Source organism: Papaver somniferum, chromosome 5, assembly GCF_003573695.1.
Source record: "Papaver somniferum cultivar HN1 chromosome 5, ASM357369v1, whole genome shotgun sequence".
In the NCBI taxonomy this organism is placed as follows: Eukaryota; Viridiplantae; Streptophyta; class Magnoliopsida; order Ranunculales; family Papaveraceae; genus Papaver; species Papaver somniferum.
This window is the reverse complement of record NC_039362.1, coordinates 177,333,194-177,349,856: the sequence shown is the minus strand read 5'-3', so window position 1 is coordinate 177,349,856 and position 16,663 is coordinate 177,333,194. Positions and strand designations below refer to the sequence as shown.

At 38.8% G+C, this 16,663-nt stretch overlaps 2 protein-coding genes across 2 annotated transcripts; one reads left to right on the top strand and one right to left on the bottom strand.

Annotated features, from left to right (window-relative positions):
* Positions 1-1,775: 1,775 nt before the first annotated feature.
* Positions 1,776-5,552, top strand: LOC113283776 (TOM1-like protein 6). The gene is made up of 9 exons (XM_026533140.1): positions 1,776-1,994; positions 2,277-2,355; positions 2,466-2,564; positions 2,664-2,777; positions 2,887-3,050; positions 3,186-3,267; positions 3,456-3,541; positions 3,733-4,032; positions 4,143-5,552. The coding sequence occupies exons 1-9, from the start codon at positions 1,882-1,884 to the stop codon at positions 5,305-5,307; spliced, it is 2,202 nt and encodes a 733-aa protein (XP_026388925.1). The 5' UTR covers positions 1,776-1,881; the 3' UTR covers positions 5,308-5,552.
* A 227-nt stretch (positions 5,553-5,779) lies between these two features.
* Positions 5,780-14,754, bottom strand: LOC113283775 (regulatory-associated protein of TOR 1-like). Its single transcript, XM_026533139.1, has 23 exons — positions 14,019-14,754; positions 13,259-13,361; positions 12,858-12,940; positions 12,615-12,773; positions 12,384-12,500; positions 12,121-12,284; positions 11,844-11,998; positions 11,574-11,718; positions 11,399-11,477; positions 11,187-11,288; positions 10,812-10,895; positions 10,621-10,731; positions 9,913-10,269; positions 9,633-9,822; positions 8,929-9,546; positions 8,510-8,824; positions 8,268-8,391; positions 7,948-8,072; positions 7,683-7,828; positions 7,471-7,572; positions 6,928-7,013; positions 6,752-6,836; positions 5,780-6,616 (listed from the first exon to the last, which is right to left on the bottom strand). The coding sequence occupies exons 1-23, from the start codon at positions 14,355-14,357 to the stop codon at positions 6,278-6,280; spliced, it is 4,128 nt and encodes a 1,375-aa protein (XP_026388924.1). The 5' UTR covers positions 14,358-14,754; the 3' UTR covers positions 5,780-6,277.
* Between the last annotated feature and the right edge of the window lie 1,909 nt (positions 14,755-16,663).

Here is a 16,663-nt window from a genome sequence, read left to right as displayed (position 1 = left end):
TTCAGTTTCTTTTTTTGGAGCTACCTTTCAGGATCATCCTTTTTATGTGCTAGTTTCTCTTATTACATGGCACATGGTGAAGTGACTCTGTAGTTGACCTTTAACTAAGTTCGATTTTGCTTTATTTTTTTTTCTTTTCATTGACCAGTGTTACCAAGCATTGTCGTGCACAATGGACATACACTTTATGCCGTCCGAGTTACTATTCGAGAAAAAAATACTTATTCAATAAGTTTAAAATTTGATGGCTTAGAAATATATGTTAATTTTGCTTGTCATATAGTTTTTCTTTTGTTTGGTCAATAAACTGCAGTTTTAACTAAGGTTCATTTATACCAACTTATGCCTCACATACAACGGCACACAACCAACCATTTACATGAGTATAAGTTTCATAGTCCAGATAAGCGCAACGGCCTTGTGATATAAGATATTTAAACACGCCATGGATTGTTTAAGGAGATTTCAATGTTATTAATTTGATTGAGGAATAGAAAGGGCTAGGAACCTTCTTAGCATTGCTATGAGAGAGACTTTAACGAGTGCATTGATTATTGTGGTTTAATTCAGCCTCCTATAAATGGTTTGGAATTTTGTTGGTCTAGTGGGTAAGAGCAAGTATGGGTGCTATTTTTCTTTGCTATGTGTAGATTATTGCTAGGAGCGATCACTATGGCAAAAAAAATTTATTTAGATTGTAGATTACAGCTAACCTTTAGCTAGTGGGTGCTAGAGATTGCAACATCCACTACCAAAGGTCTAGCTTGCGGAAACTCACATTTTTTAAAACGGTTACCAAGTATTCGTCCGATTATTTAGTTTCTGTCTTTATTGTTTTATATATTACCCACTATTTTTATTTTTTCTTGTTTGTACATAAAACAACCAGTATATCGAACAAAAAACAACTTGATCGAAACTCAATTTTCTTATATTTGTAAATAGTTAACCTTTGGCTGATGGGTGCTAGAGATTGTAACATCTACTGGGCAAAGTTTAACCGGCGGAAACTCAGTCTTTGTAAGGTAGATATCGAGTATTCATCCAGTTATTTAGTTTCATCTTTATTTTTATTTTCTTGTATATTTATTTGTAATTTTAATGTTTTCTTGTTAGTACATTAAACAACCAATATGTCGGATAAATAAAATAACTCGACCCAAACTCAGTTTACATCTTAACACCATAATCTTTTTCTAGTATATTGGATAAAAAAAGCAACTTGACATAGACTCAATTTTCCGTCACCATATACTCTGAACATCATAATTTTTTTCTTTTTCCTACTTTTATCGTGGCTACAAATACAAATTATAGCTCGGAAACACCGACCATAATGTTTGCTCCACCAGAACACGTAATTATCAAGCTTTGCATAATAAAGCTGGTAAAGTCTGTAATCCTGACTTCGCCACTAGCTCGCTTACCTGCTTTAAATTCTTATTTTTTCTAAACCTAGTCAAAGTGATTTATTGACCAGTCTTCTAAAACGTATAAAAAGCTTAGGTGAGAGGGCTCTTAGTGGGAAATTGCCTGTGTAAAGCTATAAACAGAACACCACTGGATTTAGTAACTGAAAAGTGAATTATCCACAAAAGACAATATTATACAAAAAAAAAAAAAGAATATTAAAAACTCAACAATTCCAAAAATAATATTAAAAATTCCGAAAAGGAGAAATAATGTTAAAAATTCCAAAAATAATGCTACCAAAATGACCAAAATACCCTTCAAAAAACAGAACTTCTTTTTCTCTGGAATTTTTTAACTTTCTTTTTTCTAAACTCTTATGCCTCTTCAAAAGGGAATTCGATTCTGGTTTTTGCCGAAGAAATTTCTACAGAGAGAAAGAGAAAAACAAGGAAGAAGAAGAAGAACAAGATGTCTTCTTCGTCAGCTACAGTTGGAGTTGACAAAGCAACAAGTGATCTTCTAATTGGTCCTGATTGGACTATGAACATAGATATCTGTGATTCTATCAATAATCATCGATGGTAAAATTCATCGAAACCCAGACTCCCTTTTGTTAAATTTTCCATCTTTTTGTTTATCTCTGTGCTTAGGAAATAGGGTTCCTGTTAGTTTCTTCAAATTATTTGATTGCAGCATGAAAAAAGAATTCAATGTTCTTCAGAGTTTAATAAATTTTGTTGTGTTTTATGACTGTTTTACCCTTCAGTGATGGCATAATCTTGGTGATTATGTGTTGAATTTTGATAATTGGGGTTTGTTTTTTGTTGAATTGATGGTGGTTTTGATTGATGTGTGTATATTAGGCAAGCTAAAGATGTTATTAAGGCTTTGAAGAAACGTTTGCAACATAAGAATCCGAAAGTTCAGCTTCTCGCGTTAACGGTATGTGTATCGTTGTTGTTGTGGTAGGGTAGGTAATCGATGACAAAGAGGGTTTGATTATGTTGTACGTACGTCAATTTTGATTATGATGTTTGTATTTTTTGATGCAGCTTTTGGAGACAATGGTTAAGAATTGCGGTGATATCGTGCATTTCCAGATTGCGGATAGGAATATTTTGCAGGAGATGATTAAAATTGTGCGGAAGAAGGTAAGTTTTTGTGTTTTCGGTGCGGGTGAGTGTATGGTATTTGTGATTTCACTGTGTGAGAAGGGTTTGTGAAAAGATTTTCGTGTTGGTTTTGTTCAGATGGATATGCATGTGAGGGATAAGATTTTGGTATTGTTAGATTCTTGGCAAGAAGCGTTCGGTGGAGCTGGTGGGAAGTATCCACAATATTACTGGGCATATGAAGAACTAAGAGTAAGCAGCTATTTTGTGAATTGGCTTGCTGATTGTAATGCTTCGCTGGAAACTTACCTTAAAAGCTGTCATATCAAGTTAACTAAATAGGGTATTGTTTTAATGGCAGAGATCTGGTGTTCAATTTCCTGAGCGTTCAAGAGATGCAGCTCCGATACATACACCGCCTGCTGCACCTTCAGCGCCAAGACATTCTCAGGCTGGCTATGGAATGCCAAGTGATACTTCACAGAGACTTGATGAAGCTATGGCATCAGAAACGGAAAACTTAAGGTGAGACTTGTGATCAGATATGTTTTTGTTGGCATTCTTGTTATTTATGTACTTTCCTTGCATGGAGTAACTGTTGGGTTTTGAGGTCCTGCTTCGACTTGCCTTTTTTGTTAAATTTCTTTCTGTTTATTCCAGTATGGCAAATTTGTATTCCATGCGAAGTGTTCAGGAGCTCCTAAGTGACATGCTACAAGCTGTGAATCCAACTGACCGTGAGGTAAGTAGTTTCTTTTTGGGAAAATATTTAAACACGTGTATAAACAAGCAAGGTCAGGTACCACGATTAGATGTACCTTGGATATTTTTGTTCGGAAGTGAGAAATTATCGAACCAATGCTGATACTGCTTCCACTTTGGAGGATGTTGGATTATGAATAACCATATCCCTTTAAATGCTTTTTGTAGGCTATTAAAGATGAAGTGATAGTTGATTTGGTTAGCCAGTGCCGCTCCCACCAGAAAAAGCTTATGCAGATGTTGACTTCGACTGGGTGAGGATTTCTTCACTTTCTCCCTATTCCTAATGGATACACTATATCGGCATCAAAATCGTTAGTCTGGGTTATTGGACTGCTGAATTAAAGATTTTTGGGTGTTTTTCGTAGTTACATGTGACGTCAATGCTATCATCTGTAAATTAATTGGCTTAGATTCTTATTTTTCTGTTCCATGTTTTCTGCAGAGACGAGCAGCTTCTTGGTCAGGGTCTTGAATTGAATGACAGCTTACAGAGTGTGTTAGCGAAGCATGATGCCATAGCATCTGGATCACCTTTGCCTGCTGAGATGATCAATAACTCGCCATCTGGATCACCCTTGCCTGCTGAGGTGACCTATAATAACTCAGCCAGCCCTGTACCAACCGAAGTAAGAGATGCCAGTCCGAGATCAAATCCTGCTGCTACTAGTATTGCATCTGCCACAAGTAGCCAGCTGGAAGAGGAGGAGGATGAGGACGACGATTTTGCACAATTGGCGCGCAGGTAGGTCACTCGAACTCTACTCCCAGCATTCTAATATAAAAATTAAAAAACAAAAACTATTAAATGACCAAAATACCCTTTAGAGAGCTTTTGTGTTTTTATGGATGCAGGCGTACAAAGGCAAGTGCTATGTCATCTGAAATTAGTGTCCAGAGTGATGGTGCAGTTCCACCACCCTCAACATCTAGCCCAAGTAATGCATTGGTTCTGACAACGCCACCTCCTGCAGTTAGGACCAGCGCCACAAAAGAACAGGACATAATTGACTTACTGAGCATCACTTTATCTACAACTTCAGTATCACCTCATGCGCCTCAATCAAACACAAATCAAACCATGAATCAGGTCCCTTACTCCACCACCAGTGAAAGAAGTCCCTATGGCTCGCAGGTTTATGCTGAAAATCAAGGAAAAGCAACTTATAGCAATTACGTAGCACCATGGGCACAGCCCCAACCACAATTTCAACAATGGGTTGCACCACAGCCTCAACCATGGGCTGGACAACAATCTCAACCACGGCCACAGCAATGGGTTGCACAACAATCTCAACCGCAGGCTCAACAGTGGACTGCGCAACAAGCTCAACCACAGTCACAACAAACACAACCATGGGTTCAGCACCAAGCTCAACCACCACAAGCACGAGCGCAGCCACAACAATGGGCTGAACAACAAGCTCCACAACATCCCCAACAACAACCTCAAGCTCAGGCTCAGCACCAAGCTCAACCACAACAACCACAACCTCAATCATGGGCTCAGCACCAAGCTCAACCACAACAACAACAGCCTCAAGCTCAGGCTCAGCACCAACCTCAACCACAACAACCACAGTCGCAGCCGCAACAATGGGCACAACCAGAATCACAACCTCAGCCACAACCGTGGGTGCAGCAGCAAGCTCAACCACAAGCCTGGGCTCAACCACAATCACAGCAGTGGGGTCAACAGCAAGCTCAAGGACAAGCACAAGCATGGGCTCAACGACAACAGCAATCACAACCACAACTTCAAGCTCCTCGGCAATCTTTCAATTACCCTCCGCCACCATGGGCCACTGCTACTACTACCACGACACAAGTAGCTAAATTGCAGAGCCACAACTCTTTTCCCGCTAGAGGAAGCAATGGATCAGCTATTTCAGAAGGACACAAACCATTTATCCCCTCGTATAGACTGTTTGAAGATCTGAACGTTCTTGGAAGTTCAGATGGAGGTAGCACCAACTCCCCGAGAATATCAGGCCAAAGCATGTTGGGTGGAAGAAAGTAAATGAGTGATGATTGATTGTGTTTATATAAAAATCTCACATTCTTTACTACTGTTTACTCTTGAAGACCTTTTTGGAATTTTAAACTGGATGTCAGTGGCCGTAGTGTATATTTTAGGGTTATTTTCTACCATATTTTGACATCATTAACTTGCATGCATAGAAACATCCACATATATTAGATACCTTTCTTTTTTCCTCTGTAAATCATGTCAATCCTGTTTTTCAATTTTGCATTTTTGTGTTTTACCTTGTGCAGAACAGAGTGGATTTTGTCTGGTGATCCTGGATAATTACTTCTGTTGAATGAATGAAGGGAAAAGCTAGATTTTCACTGTTCAGCATACTCAGTTCATTTAGCCGTTTTGAGTTACGGTAACCATCATCCACAAGAGGAATCCATGGAGGACTCTCCTTCTGAGGCAAATGCCGCCACTTCTATGACTGAACATTAGTAATATACAGAGATTTCCATTGCTAAAAAAAATAACGATTTCATTGATAAAGAACAACCATTTACAAGAAGAAAAGACCAATTCACTTCCAAAGAGTCTAAACACTTAACTTATATTGTGATACCAAGTATGCTGCAGCTTTTACAAATTGAACAAAGAGATTAAAAATGAAAAGGAAAAATATTTACAGCTTTTACCTATATATATCATCAAATTATTTGCAAAAGCCTCCCATTGGAAACACAGGATTCCAGCCCAACATGTGAGAACCCTCTGCTGCGGAGGCTAATGAATGTGTAAAATACAATTTCCACATGTGGGCTAGACCAGTACTTCCAGACACACAACTGTAGAAATCGGCAGACACTAACCCAAGGTCCAGACAGGCGGTCTCTCCAAGAGGCATAAATAACCGTCCCAGATTTGATTAACATGACGAGACCCGTATTTACAGATGTGGATCATGAAGAGAAGCTTGTCTAGGTAGGATTGGTTAGGTACAAGTGTGTTGTGTGTATTATCTTGCTTGGGGAGTGTCATCCGCATATATGGAAACACAAGCATCAGCAGAACCAGCTGCAAGCAAGGACTGGTACGGGTGGAAGGTGAGATAACTTACGGGACCAATCTTCTGGCCTAATAATGAAGGGTAGTATCGGATAGTTCCAAGTTGATCTCCTGTAAGGCTGAACACTTTGATTAGTTGCTTGGCCGATCCACTAGCAATAACAGGAGCATGCCGATGAATTGCCAAGGCAGTGAGTGAGCCTCGGTGGGCGTTAATACTAAGGTAAGCACTGGTTTCTTTTCTAATATCCAGAAACTGAATGTCACCAGCTTGAGACGCACTGATAATCTGGACGCAGATTTATCAATAAAATAGGTGTCAAATCACATTATTTGGTCAGTTTTAGTATTATAAATCATGAACAGCCCAAATTCAGTAACTGTGATTATAGTTGAACAGAAACTGAACAAAAGTCGCACTTACCTTTGCTGGATCTAATCCAGGTTGAAATCCAATTCCCACCACTCTTTCTACTCTTTCTATGTGTGGCCGTGTTGTACAAACGACCCTAAAAAATTTAAACAGGAAGTTGAGAGTGAGATTAGAAGGTGGACACTAAAGCTACCACAAAAGAAAGCATAGGTGCAACAAAAACTTACATTTCTGGGGTACGGACATCAAATAACCTGACTGTACCATCAACGTATCCAGCTGCAAACTGGCCCCCATGAACTTGAGAAGCGGACTACAAAAAGAAATATATCAGGTTAGACATCAAATCCAAAATGCACATCTGTACGCTTCATTTCATACACGAACAAAATATGCTGACCGAGGAGTTCAGTTGATATCGAGTATTAGACAACTTGAAACATTTTAAGGTCGAATACGCAATTCAAGATGAAAAAGAAAGAGTGATAACCATTAAAAATGCTGGATGAAAAAAAAAGAGTGATAACCATTAAAAATGCTGAATGAACCTAAAAACGCAAACATTGCAAAAGTGGCACACACAATGTTATGTGACCCCCAGCTAATCTTCAGGGGAGCGGGGCCCACTAAACTATATCTGTCTCTATCGATTTTGGCAATGTTTGCTTTTCTCTGTCCCTCTAGAAGTGTTGAATAAACATATGCACACCGGAGGAAAAAATAATTATTTGGAGAACAGAAAAAAAAATCAACCAGAAGTCAAAACTCACCAATGCTGAGATGCTGCTCTCCGGTGATGACATAATAGAATTTAATATCTGCTCTTTATCCAGATCCCAAACCAGGATGGGAGATGATTCCCCAGAAGCAAACTGGTAGCGATGACGAGTAAAAGAAACATCAATAAACTAAAAAACAGCAGATTACGAACCATGTGACTTCGAGTACATCAAGATTCTGCTAGCAAGGGTTTGGTTTTTACCAGATATCCAGACTGTTGCTGCCAGTCAACAACAGTATTCATGCTTCGGACACCAGGCTTATGACCCTGAACCGAGGAGAATGCAGTTACAAGCTTCTGGCTACCCTTTGTCATGTAGTCTTTCCACATACGAACATTTCCGTCGGCTGCACCAAAAGAACAACATACCTCTCGGAGTTATTTGGGAATATACGTATGCCATGTGGAAGTAGTTCATTACAACCACCACACCGCCTTAATTAACATACCAGTGATCAAATCTTACATGAAGCAACAAGAAGCAAGCTATCATCAAGCTCGTTAACCAGGCAAAGCTTAGATATTCCTTTCTCCATAAAATTGTGGTTGTCAAAGCTATTGAGAAGGGCAGCTCTCTCATAATCCCATATTCTGAGGGAAAAAGAAACACAATGAGCAACTACCGATCGCAATTGCTAAAGAGAATTTGGTCAATGCAGTACCAAATTTTAAAAAGAAAGGTGTTTGGCTAAAAGTGAAAGCGGGTTTGTGGGCCTGATGCATATGAAAGCTGGAAACTGGAAACAGAGTTGAATGATAAACACATGTACCAGTTACGCAATTTACCTGATCCTTTCAGTCTCATCAGCAGCAATAACAACAGGAGAGAAAGGGTGCAGTAAAGCTGTTTTTGTACCCGTTTCAAACCTGGTATCCCAGCTAGCTATTTGATTGTTAAGCTTGTTTATAGCTGCACATTGCAAATGTAACAGAAGTCACCAACAGCCACACAAAAAGTAATATTGGAGTTGTAGGGAGACAAAAGAGAAAGGATACAAGTGCAAATAGATCATAATGATATCACTCACAAGAGTGTTGACATTTAGCTATGCGATCAAGGGCAAATCTTTCCCTCTCTTCTCTGCGACCCAATATTTCATCATTTTCATCTGCTCCAGTAAGTAGAGGCCTTGAAAAATGACCGCAACTCCAATTGTAGATGGTAGATTGAGGAAGCAGACTGCGTTCGGATCCACCAGATAAAAGGGGATCAGCTAGCCCTGCCTCAGGAGAGTTCAGCAGATGTGGCCTGAACTCTAAAGAGCAAACTCTACGCATCCCGGTGAGGAAATTTTGTCGAGGGGGACTAACAGGTGGAGTTCTAAATGTCAGAGGTATATGACCTGTAAGAAATAAGCCAGACGACAATAACTTAGCAGTTGTTATGCAAAATAGCCAGAACTTGGATACTTAAGAGAGTTGACACATAAAAAGATATCATAATTACCTGAATTCATGTCGAACCATGAATTTGATCGTGCTAGTCCAGCAAGGTTAGGAGTAGGAGCAGCAGCTGGAGGATCACTCTGACGGACACTGCTACTACCACTAAAACGCAATGTCTTTGTAGGAATCCCAATTATCGTGAGTATTTTACGTCCAAGTCCTGCGACGCGGGGAGATGGATCCTTGGCTAGAGTCCACATAGCCAATACACACTGCGAATACATTCCGCTATCAAAAGGTCGTGACCTTGAATAATCAATAACCCCATTGCTAGCAGCATCATTTAACAGTATTCCAGAATCAGAATGCGGAGATGAATTATCTGATAATGGAGAGCCATGCATTATTCCCGAAGTAGCAATAGGGCTGCTGGTGGAGACCCTCCCATCTCGGCTCACGGATGTATGATCACTTCCAACCCTCAACACAGGACCGATTTGAGAAGGAATTGTACCTCCAGGCATGTACTGGCTAGTGCTAGGATAGCCACTACTTTGACCACTAATATTAGCCAATGATGGTAAAGAACCAAGCAGAGAGTTGGATAATGGTTTATTGAAGTATGCAGAAGCAGCTGAGTGTAAACTGTTATAATGGCCGGAAGCAAAGCGTGCAAGAGCTGTAAAAATCATATTTAGCTGATTCAGGCATTGCACAGTAAAACAAGTAGAAGACACTATGTGGAGTAGGGTTTAAGTCACTCACCTACAGCTACCTCAGCCCTAACCACGGGACTTCCATCTGAAACGACATTCAGAAGGCTTTTAACAATATCCAATTCAGCCTTAACCTTTTCATCTTCATCAAAATCTTCACACCCTCCAAGACTATCTCTGAATGAGTCAGATCCAGTTTCAAGAAGGGTACCCAATGCAAACACAGCAGATGCCCTGACCTGCCACAGGATTTGACTTTATTACCATGAAGTTACAGAATACAATACTAGTTAACCGTATCGCGAAATAGAAAATTCAAAGAAACAAACCTCGGGCTGGGGTTCTGACAGTAGTGCTGCAAGAATCGAAGATGCATCTGCACGCAAACCAATGTTCTGCGCTTCAGGGAAATCCTCCCACAGTTTTCCCAGGCAGAGACAAAGCCATTGAAGAAGTAAGGGCTCTGACTGTGCATCGTTTGTATTATTTGTAGGCTGAAGATGTTTCAAGCACATGTGAATCAAATCTGCTTTAACACAGGCTTCCTGCCCTCGTCTATGAGAATCCACGATAACAGCCAGAACAAATGCAGCCATTGCCCGCTGCTCTGGATATGCATCCATGCTATCTAGAAACCTAATGAAATACTCATGCCCCCCATCCTTCACCAGATCTACCTGACATGACTAATAATCCACACGAGAGAGGAGAGTAACATAAGAAAATTGTTGCAGTTGGGGAAATTAACACACAAACAAGATAAGTTACTGAAAACATGCCAGACAATATACCAAATAAAGATGCCATGAAACATATTTTCTAAGAATGCAATATTCTAAGACAAGTATGAAACACAAAAAAGTAGTACAAGTAATGATGTTAATTCCAGAAAATGTTGTAGTAAAACATTAACTACCTAAGCATCATGTTCCCAGGTGTAAGCATGCTTTCCTTAGTCATATTGCACAGCAATTGAAGAAATGAAAGACATGTGCAAACAATTTAGCATAACTATTTTTGACTTTTTCCGAAAATACCTTGTCAAGGGCAAGAATCTTTGTCCATATAAATACAAGAATTTGCCTCAACTCCACTGCTGTTGTTTGTAGCAATTTGAGTACATATGGAAAGATTCCAACAGATAAGGCCTACAAGACATCATCATAGGAAATTAGCTCAGGAAAAGAAAGAAAGAGGTACCACGGGCCCAGAGAGAACAACGCATTACCAGATCAACAGCCCAAGGTCCCATATCAAGGAATCGGCCAAGAAGGACCAGCGCCCGAAATCGATGACACTGGCTGAGTAAAACCTACAAATAAAGAGATGGTTCATATTTATGTATGCAACAGTAGGTATAAACTGTAAACATTAGATGCACTTATGATAACAAAGATCAGGCGTGACCTTCCTTATTAAAATGACAAGACATGTGGATTATAAGGACTGGACGAAGATACATAGTAACACGGGTGAAATAAAAACCGTGAACCTTTGATTATTTTTTACATGAATCAGATCAACATAATCCATTCAATCTCCAAGATAAACGTAGCAAGACTATATGATACGAAACCTGTGAAAGAGATGTGAACTTAATCACCTGAAGGACGATGGGCAACTGCTCCGGTGGTTTTTTATTCTCAGACCCATGGTCAAGCCACACCTCAAAAGCCGTCAGTTGTTCAGTGAAAAACGGGCTCGACTGAAGGTCAACACAAAAAGAAAAAAAAAAAGTTAAAAGTCAGCACAATGTTTCCCAAATCAAGTTCAAAACCCAAATTTCCTGCGCAGCGTATTCATATATTCATCTACCTGGAACTCGGCATTAGGTTCTTCAACCAATGACGGAAGCTGCAATAGGCAGAGTTCAGCAGCCATGTCCCACGCGTCCCTATAATAGTTAGGCTTGGTTGGTTAAAGTTTCCCCCAACAAAAAAAACACACGATAAAGAAGATCAATATACCACAAAATTCTCCAGATACATACCACATATGATGCTGATGAGTTGAAGGCAACATAGGATGTGAAATTGGTGAGCAATTTGCAGAACGCATTATCCGTTCAGCGAGTAAGAAGTTTCTGAATAGGCTAGCAACTAACAAGTCTTGCCTGAATAACCTCTGAAAAAGATCTGCACAAATGCAAATTTAAATTTTTATATTAAACACCCAAGTCACTAAACCAACACAATACTGAGTAAATATTTATAAGGTAAACCTCCTTTGGACAACCAAAATCATTGAGATTGTTAATTACCATGTGGGAGGACATTCCAAGCAATTGTGTCTGTCACTGCTGTAAAAATCCAGTTCAACTCTCCCAGAAGTGTTTTCCGGTCATTTTGACGACCAGGAATTCTGTCTATTAGAGAGTGATCGAGGGTATCACGAAGTAATGATCGTGAACAAAACCTGATGTAAAGAAGAGAAAAACATCAAAACGAAAAACACGGCATAAAGAAAATGGACCTAGGAATAGAAGCCAAAAATAATATCTATCAAAGAAAATGCAAGCAGAATGAACTAAAAAGTACCATCTTAATGCCATTTTGATTGGCGTTGTTAAGCAGGAAGTGAACACATCAGCAGGAAACTCAGCACTCTGAGGAAGAGTTTCATGTGCTTCACAGGCCGCCAGTAGAATACAATCTTTTGAACTCACAGGACCAGAGGAACTGGTTGAGTTCCAATCTTGACGCTAATTAAGAGAAAGGAATACTGGTTAGCAGCTAACCTTTAAACGCATCTTTTCTAGTACACATAACATTTAAGATAACTTTCACACCACGTCGCTAACCTCTATAAACGCATTGACAATCATTCCTGCAGCTGAGCAGTCGAACACATAAATAGAAGGTGTCTTTAGCCAGGAATCCAAGTCGCTAATTGGTAAAGGGATGTACTGGGTATAGCTCTACAACCAATTTCCACATACGCCATAATTAGGACCTTTAGAAAGGAGACAAGAAACAATAACAAGCCAAAACTCTAATAAAGAAAAGTGAAATGCATCAGACCACATACGGACCTTATTAAAAAGCCAGATTTCACCGTTAGCAGTTGGTTTTGGAACTCCATGGCCGTTATAGTGAAAGAGTACTCTCTCACCCTTGGCATGCTTACGACAGGCGAGACAAAGTTTCTTCACTTCATCTACAGTGGGATCTAGTTGAAGCTTATACTTAGCCTGCAAATGTGATGAAGCCTATTAAAGTTACGGATCAATGGGTGAACTAAACAAGTCGGTAGTGAAGAGGAGGAGTGATCTTACCCTAGGCTGCCATCTTTCATATTGCGCAAGCAAGGATTTACCGATTGTATCAAGTGCTTTTGGAGCTGCCATAGCAAATGGATCTGCACAGAGCAAGAAAGTCAAGGAGAGAGTATATAATGTAGTTATGACCGATAGGCATAAGAAATGTCAGCTCATATCATGGTTCCATTTGTCTAAGTTTTTCCTACTCAAATCTGATTGTAAAAGTGGATTGATTTGTTTCACCATGCATGTATCAGAACTACTCTGTAATTTTGCAACGGTTCAGTCAAAACTCAAATGTTCGAATACAGGGCATGCTTTTATCGAAATAAGGTAAATTGTGTATAGTTTTTCTTGATCGGAAAGGCTCAGTAGTTCCTAACGAGAACGCCAAACCCAAGAGATGATAACATTACCTATCCAGCATTCCATTCTTGCACAAGGAGATATTTTAATTACATCTGGTGGATCAACACTAATGTTTAAGCATAACACCAGTGCTACACAACCAGTCTTCATCTGCAATAAATAGTTGACGTCAAACTGACATGATTTTACGAAAAAGATAACTCTCAAGCATATTGGCGGCATCAAATTTTACACATACAAGGACCATATGAACATGGCCAGTAAAAAAAAGTTCAGGGTCTGGGCCCAAATAAATTGGGAGCGAAAATTCAGAAGTGCTCTATCGTGTGTGCTTTAGCAGTTATCACTTATGCTAACTTTCAAAACTGCGCCATGAAATTCCTCATTGACCTCATTTTTATGATTCACCATGTACATAAACCTAAGATTGTGGCTAAATTGGTTAGGGGGAACAGCTCGATTTAAACGTTGGCATTCATATTACAATACCACCTTTTCCTCCTCTTTCCTCACGCAAAACGGCGAATTGGCTCCTAAATATCTCACACCATTGTTAGGTCTACACAAGTTTTAATAGATGAACTCTTAAAAGTAAAGCATATGTCCTGTTCTTAGCAACGATGACCTATACAAAACAACTAACTAATCTAATTTTTGCTATTGATTCAATTCATTAGTGTCAAATCTACAGTGATAACTACTACTAACCCTAATTTTTCACAAATTCCAAAACATGAACTCAAAATCATAAAATTGCCAAATACCAGAACTCAAAATTGCAAAATTGAAAAGAAAACAAAATATTACCCGGTCTTTCGGTCGCCATTTAGAAACCAACCCACTCTCAGAAGGACCAGAAGGAACACAAGCTTCAAATGCATCATGTCGAAACTCGCATAAAACAATCGTCTGCGACAAATACGCCATACTCGTGGTACCATTCATACCGGCATTGCCACCACCACCACCACTACTACTAGCTGTTGCTTCAGAATCTCTCCTAACATATTCACCATCTTCACCTCCACCACCACCACTACGATTATTACTAATAGAAAGAGAAGAAAACTCATCTAAATGATTAGAAACAGAAACTACTGAAGATGATTGTGAGAATCTAGACGCCATTAGATCTCCCAATGCCATTCAACAAAAATCAACCAAAAACCTAACCCTGCCCTAATCTCGCCACCATTAAAAAAAAATCAAAAAAAAAATCAAACCCCCAGTATTCAAAATCGCGTTTTTCGTGAACCCTTTGATCGGATTAGGGTTTTTTTTGCGTGAAATCTGAAAAAAGACTCAATCAACGAAGCCGCTGAACCAACAGCTTAACATAGAGAAACTATGAAGGAATGATAGAGAATCCAGCTCTAAAGAGGAATAACCAGTAAACCCTAGAAAAATACCCCCAAATCGAAGAAGAAGATGGAGAGAACGGAAAACCCTAGTTTTTGGTTGAGCGGAAAAGAAGAGGAGGCTCTCAGAAGGGGGGAATGGCGGCAGTGGAAACAACAAAAGGAAAAAAAAAGAAAGGATTTTGGGAAGAGAAAACTTAGAGTGTGTTTGTTTTTGTCTATTTTTATTTTCATCAAAGTTTTGGGTAATTTTGCCAAAATTATACCAATGGAAAGTAAATATGAGAATAGGGATGGCTAACTATGATATTCGAGGCCAGTTGGGCAGGAAATTGACTCTCGGATTTCGCTCCATTCGTTAGGAAAGTGGTTTTTCTATTTTAATCTATTCGTACAAAGTTTAGAGTATTTTTTATGACATAAGATGTTAATATGCGAATAAGTTGGCTATCTAGGGTGCTCCAGGCCAGTTGGGTAGGAAACTGACTCTCAGTTTCGTCCCATTTGCTAGGAAAGTGAGTTTTCTATTTTAATCTATTTTTACAAAGTTTAGGTTAATTCTTATGATATAAAATGCTAATACGTGAATAACTTAATGAGTTATGGCATTCGAGTAGGCTTGTTAGGAAACTATCTCTCATATTTATGGTCTTTGATGATTACAGCCAGTTAGCTACGTAGATATATAAGTAGACCGGTTCGTTAGGAGATTAATTTATGTACTTGAAGACAATAATTTAAATATATCAATTTGCCGTAACGAGTAAAATTTTCACCATTATCACTGTATTGGTGTCTTAATTCCAGAATCCACATTATAATGTTTCATACACAATCTACCGTCTAGAATACCATCAAATTTTTCAATCTAACTGTTCTGGAAAATCCTGAAGTTTTCAAACCCTTTTAAAAAATTCAGAAAATATGTCGTTAAGCTGGTTGTTAAAGTCATATGATACTTTAACTTCGGCCCCAAAAAAAAATTCTCCATATTCCAAAAATTACTATAGAAAAATAAAATTACAAGAGAAAATTTTCAAATATTTCAAAAAAAAAAAAAAAGGAAAATACAAATGTGCAAATGATTTAATGAATATACACCCAAAATGTCTCCAATTAGACCGTATTGCCCATGGGAGATTGATATCGGTGCCCTAATTGCTTGGTAGAATGCAGCTCAGCAACAGCAGTACCCCACCATATTTAGACCTTGTGCTTCTTCTTTACTCATCTTTTCTTTCTCTTTACTCACAAACGAAATAAATTTTGTTTCAAAAATAGATTGATAAGAAAAGTTGATTCTTGACCAACAATCGATGTCATTTTTTTTTGGCAGTGTGTGCATGCGTGAATTGGCAGCAGGCCAGCTCAATCCTCTGCACATTTTCTGACGTGAAAGATAGTAAATTATATATATGCTGTAATGAAAGTTAAGTCACACTTACATTCCAAGAAGGATCAATTGAAATCGATGGATCAACAAAGAACAAGACGGATTGAATGAATGAACTAGCTAAGAAGATGCATCAATTCATGATTTGTACTCCAAAAGCTTTGGTGTAGTCACAGATTCAAAGTACCTACATTATTATGTCATGGGCCATGGCATGCAAATAGATACAGCTAGTTTTTCTTATACTGGTAATATATCATTTTTGTGTCTATTAGAGCCGAAAATGCCATATATCCTTAAGTGTTTTCTCTCAATAATGTTTTACCTTGCCATTAGCTGCCTACAACTTTCGTGTAGGACCAGTCATTCTTATAAATAAGTTATTTCTAGATGTAGAGTATTGATAGGTGGCTATAGGGGTAATATTTGTAGGAAAAAGTGGAGACCAAGCAAATTAGAGTCGAAAATAAAGAAATACCAAACTAAAGTAATGCCAGACACACCGTAATAAAATCTCGTGAAATCTACCGACAAAAAGAGTCATGGGTCCACCTAGGAGAAAAATAGGGAATTGGTTTTCACCCACCGTAAATCCCACGTTGATTGTGTCTATTTACAGATTTCACGTGATTTCAACCTTAGTGATTCTAAAATTATTCTATCGGATACCAGTTTTACGTTTAAACGATAACCTAATTAAG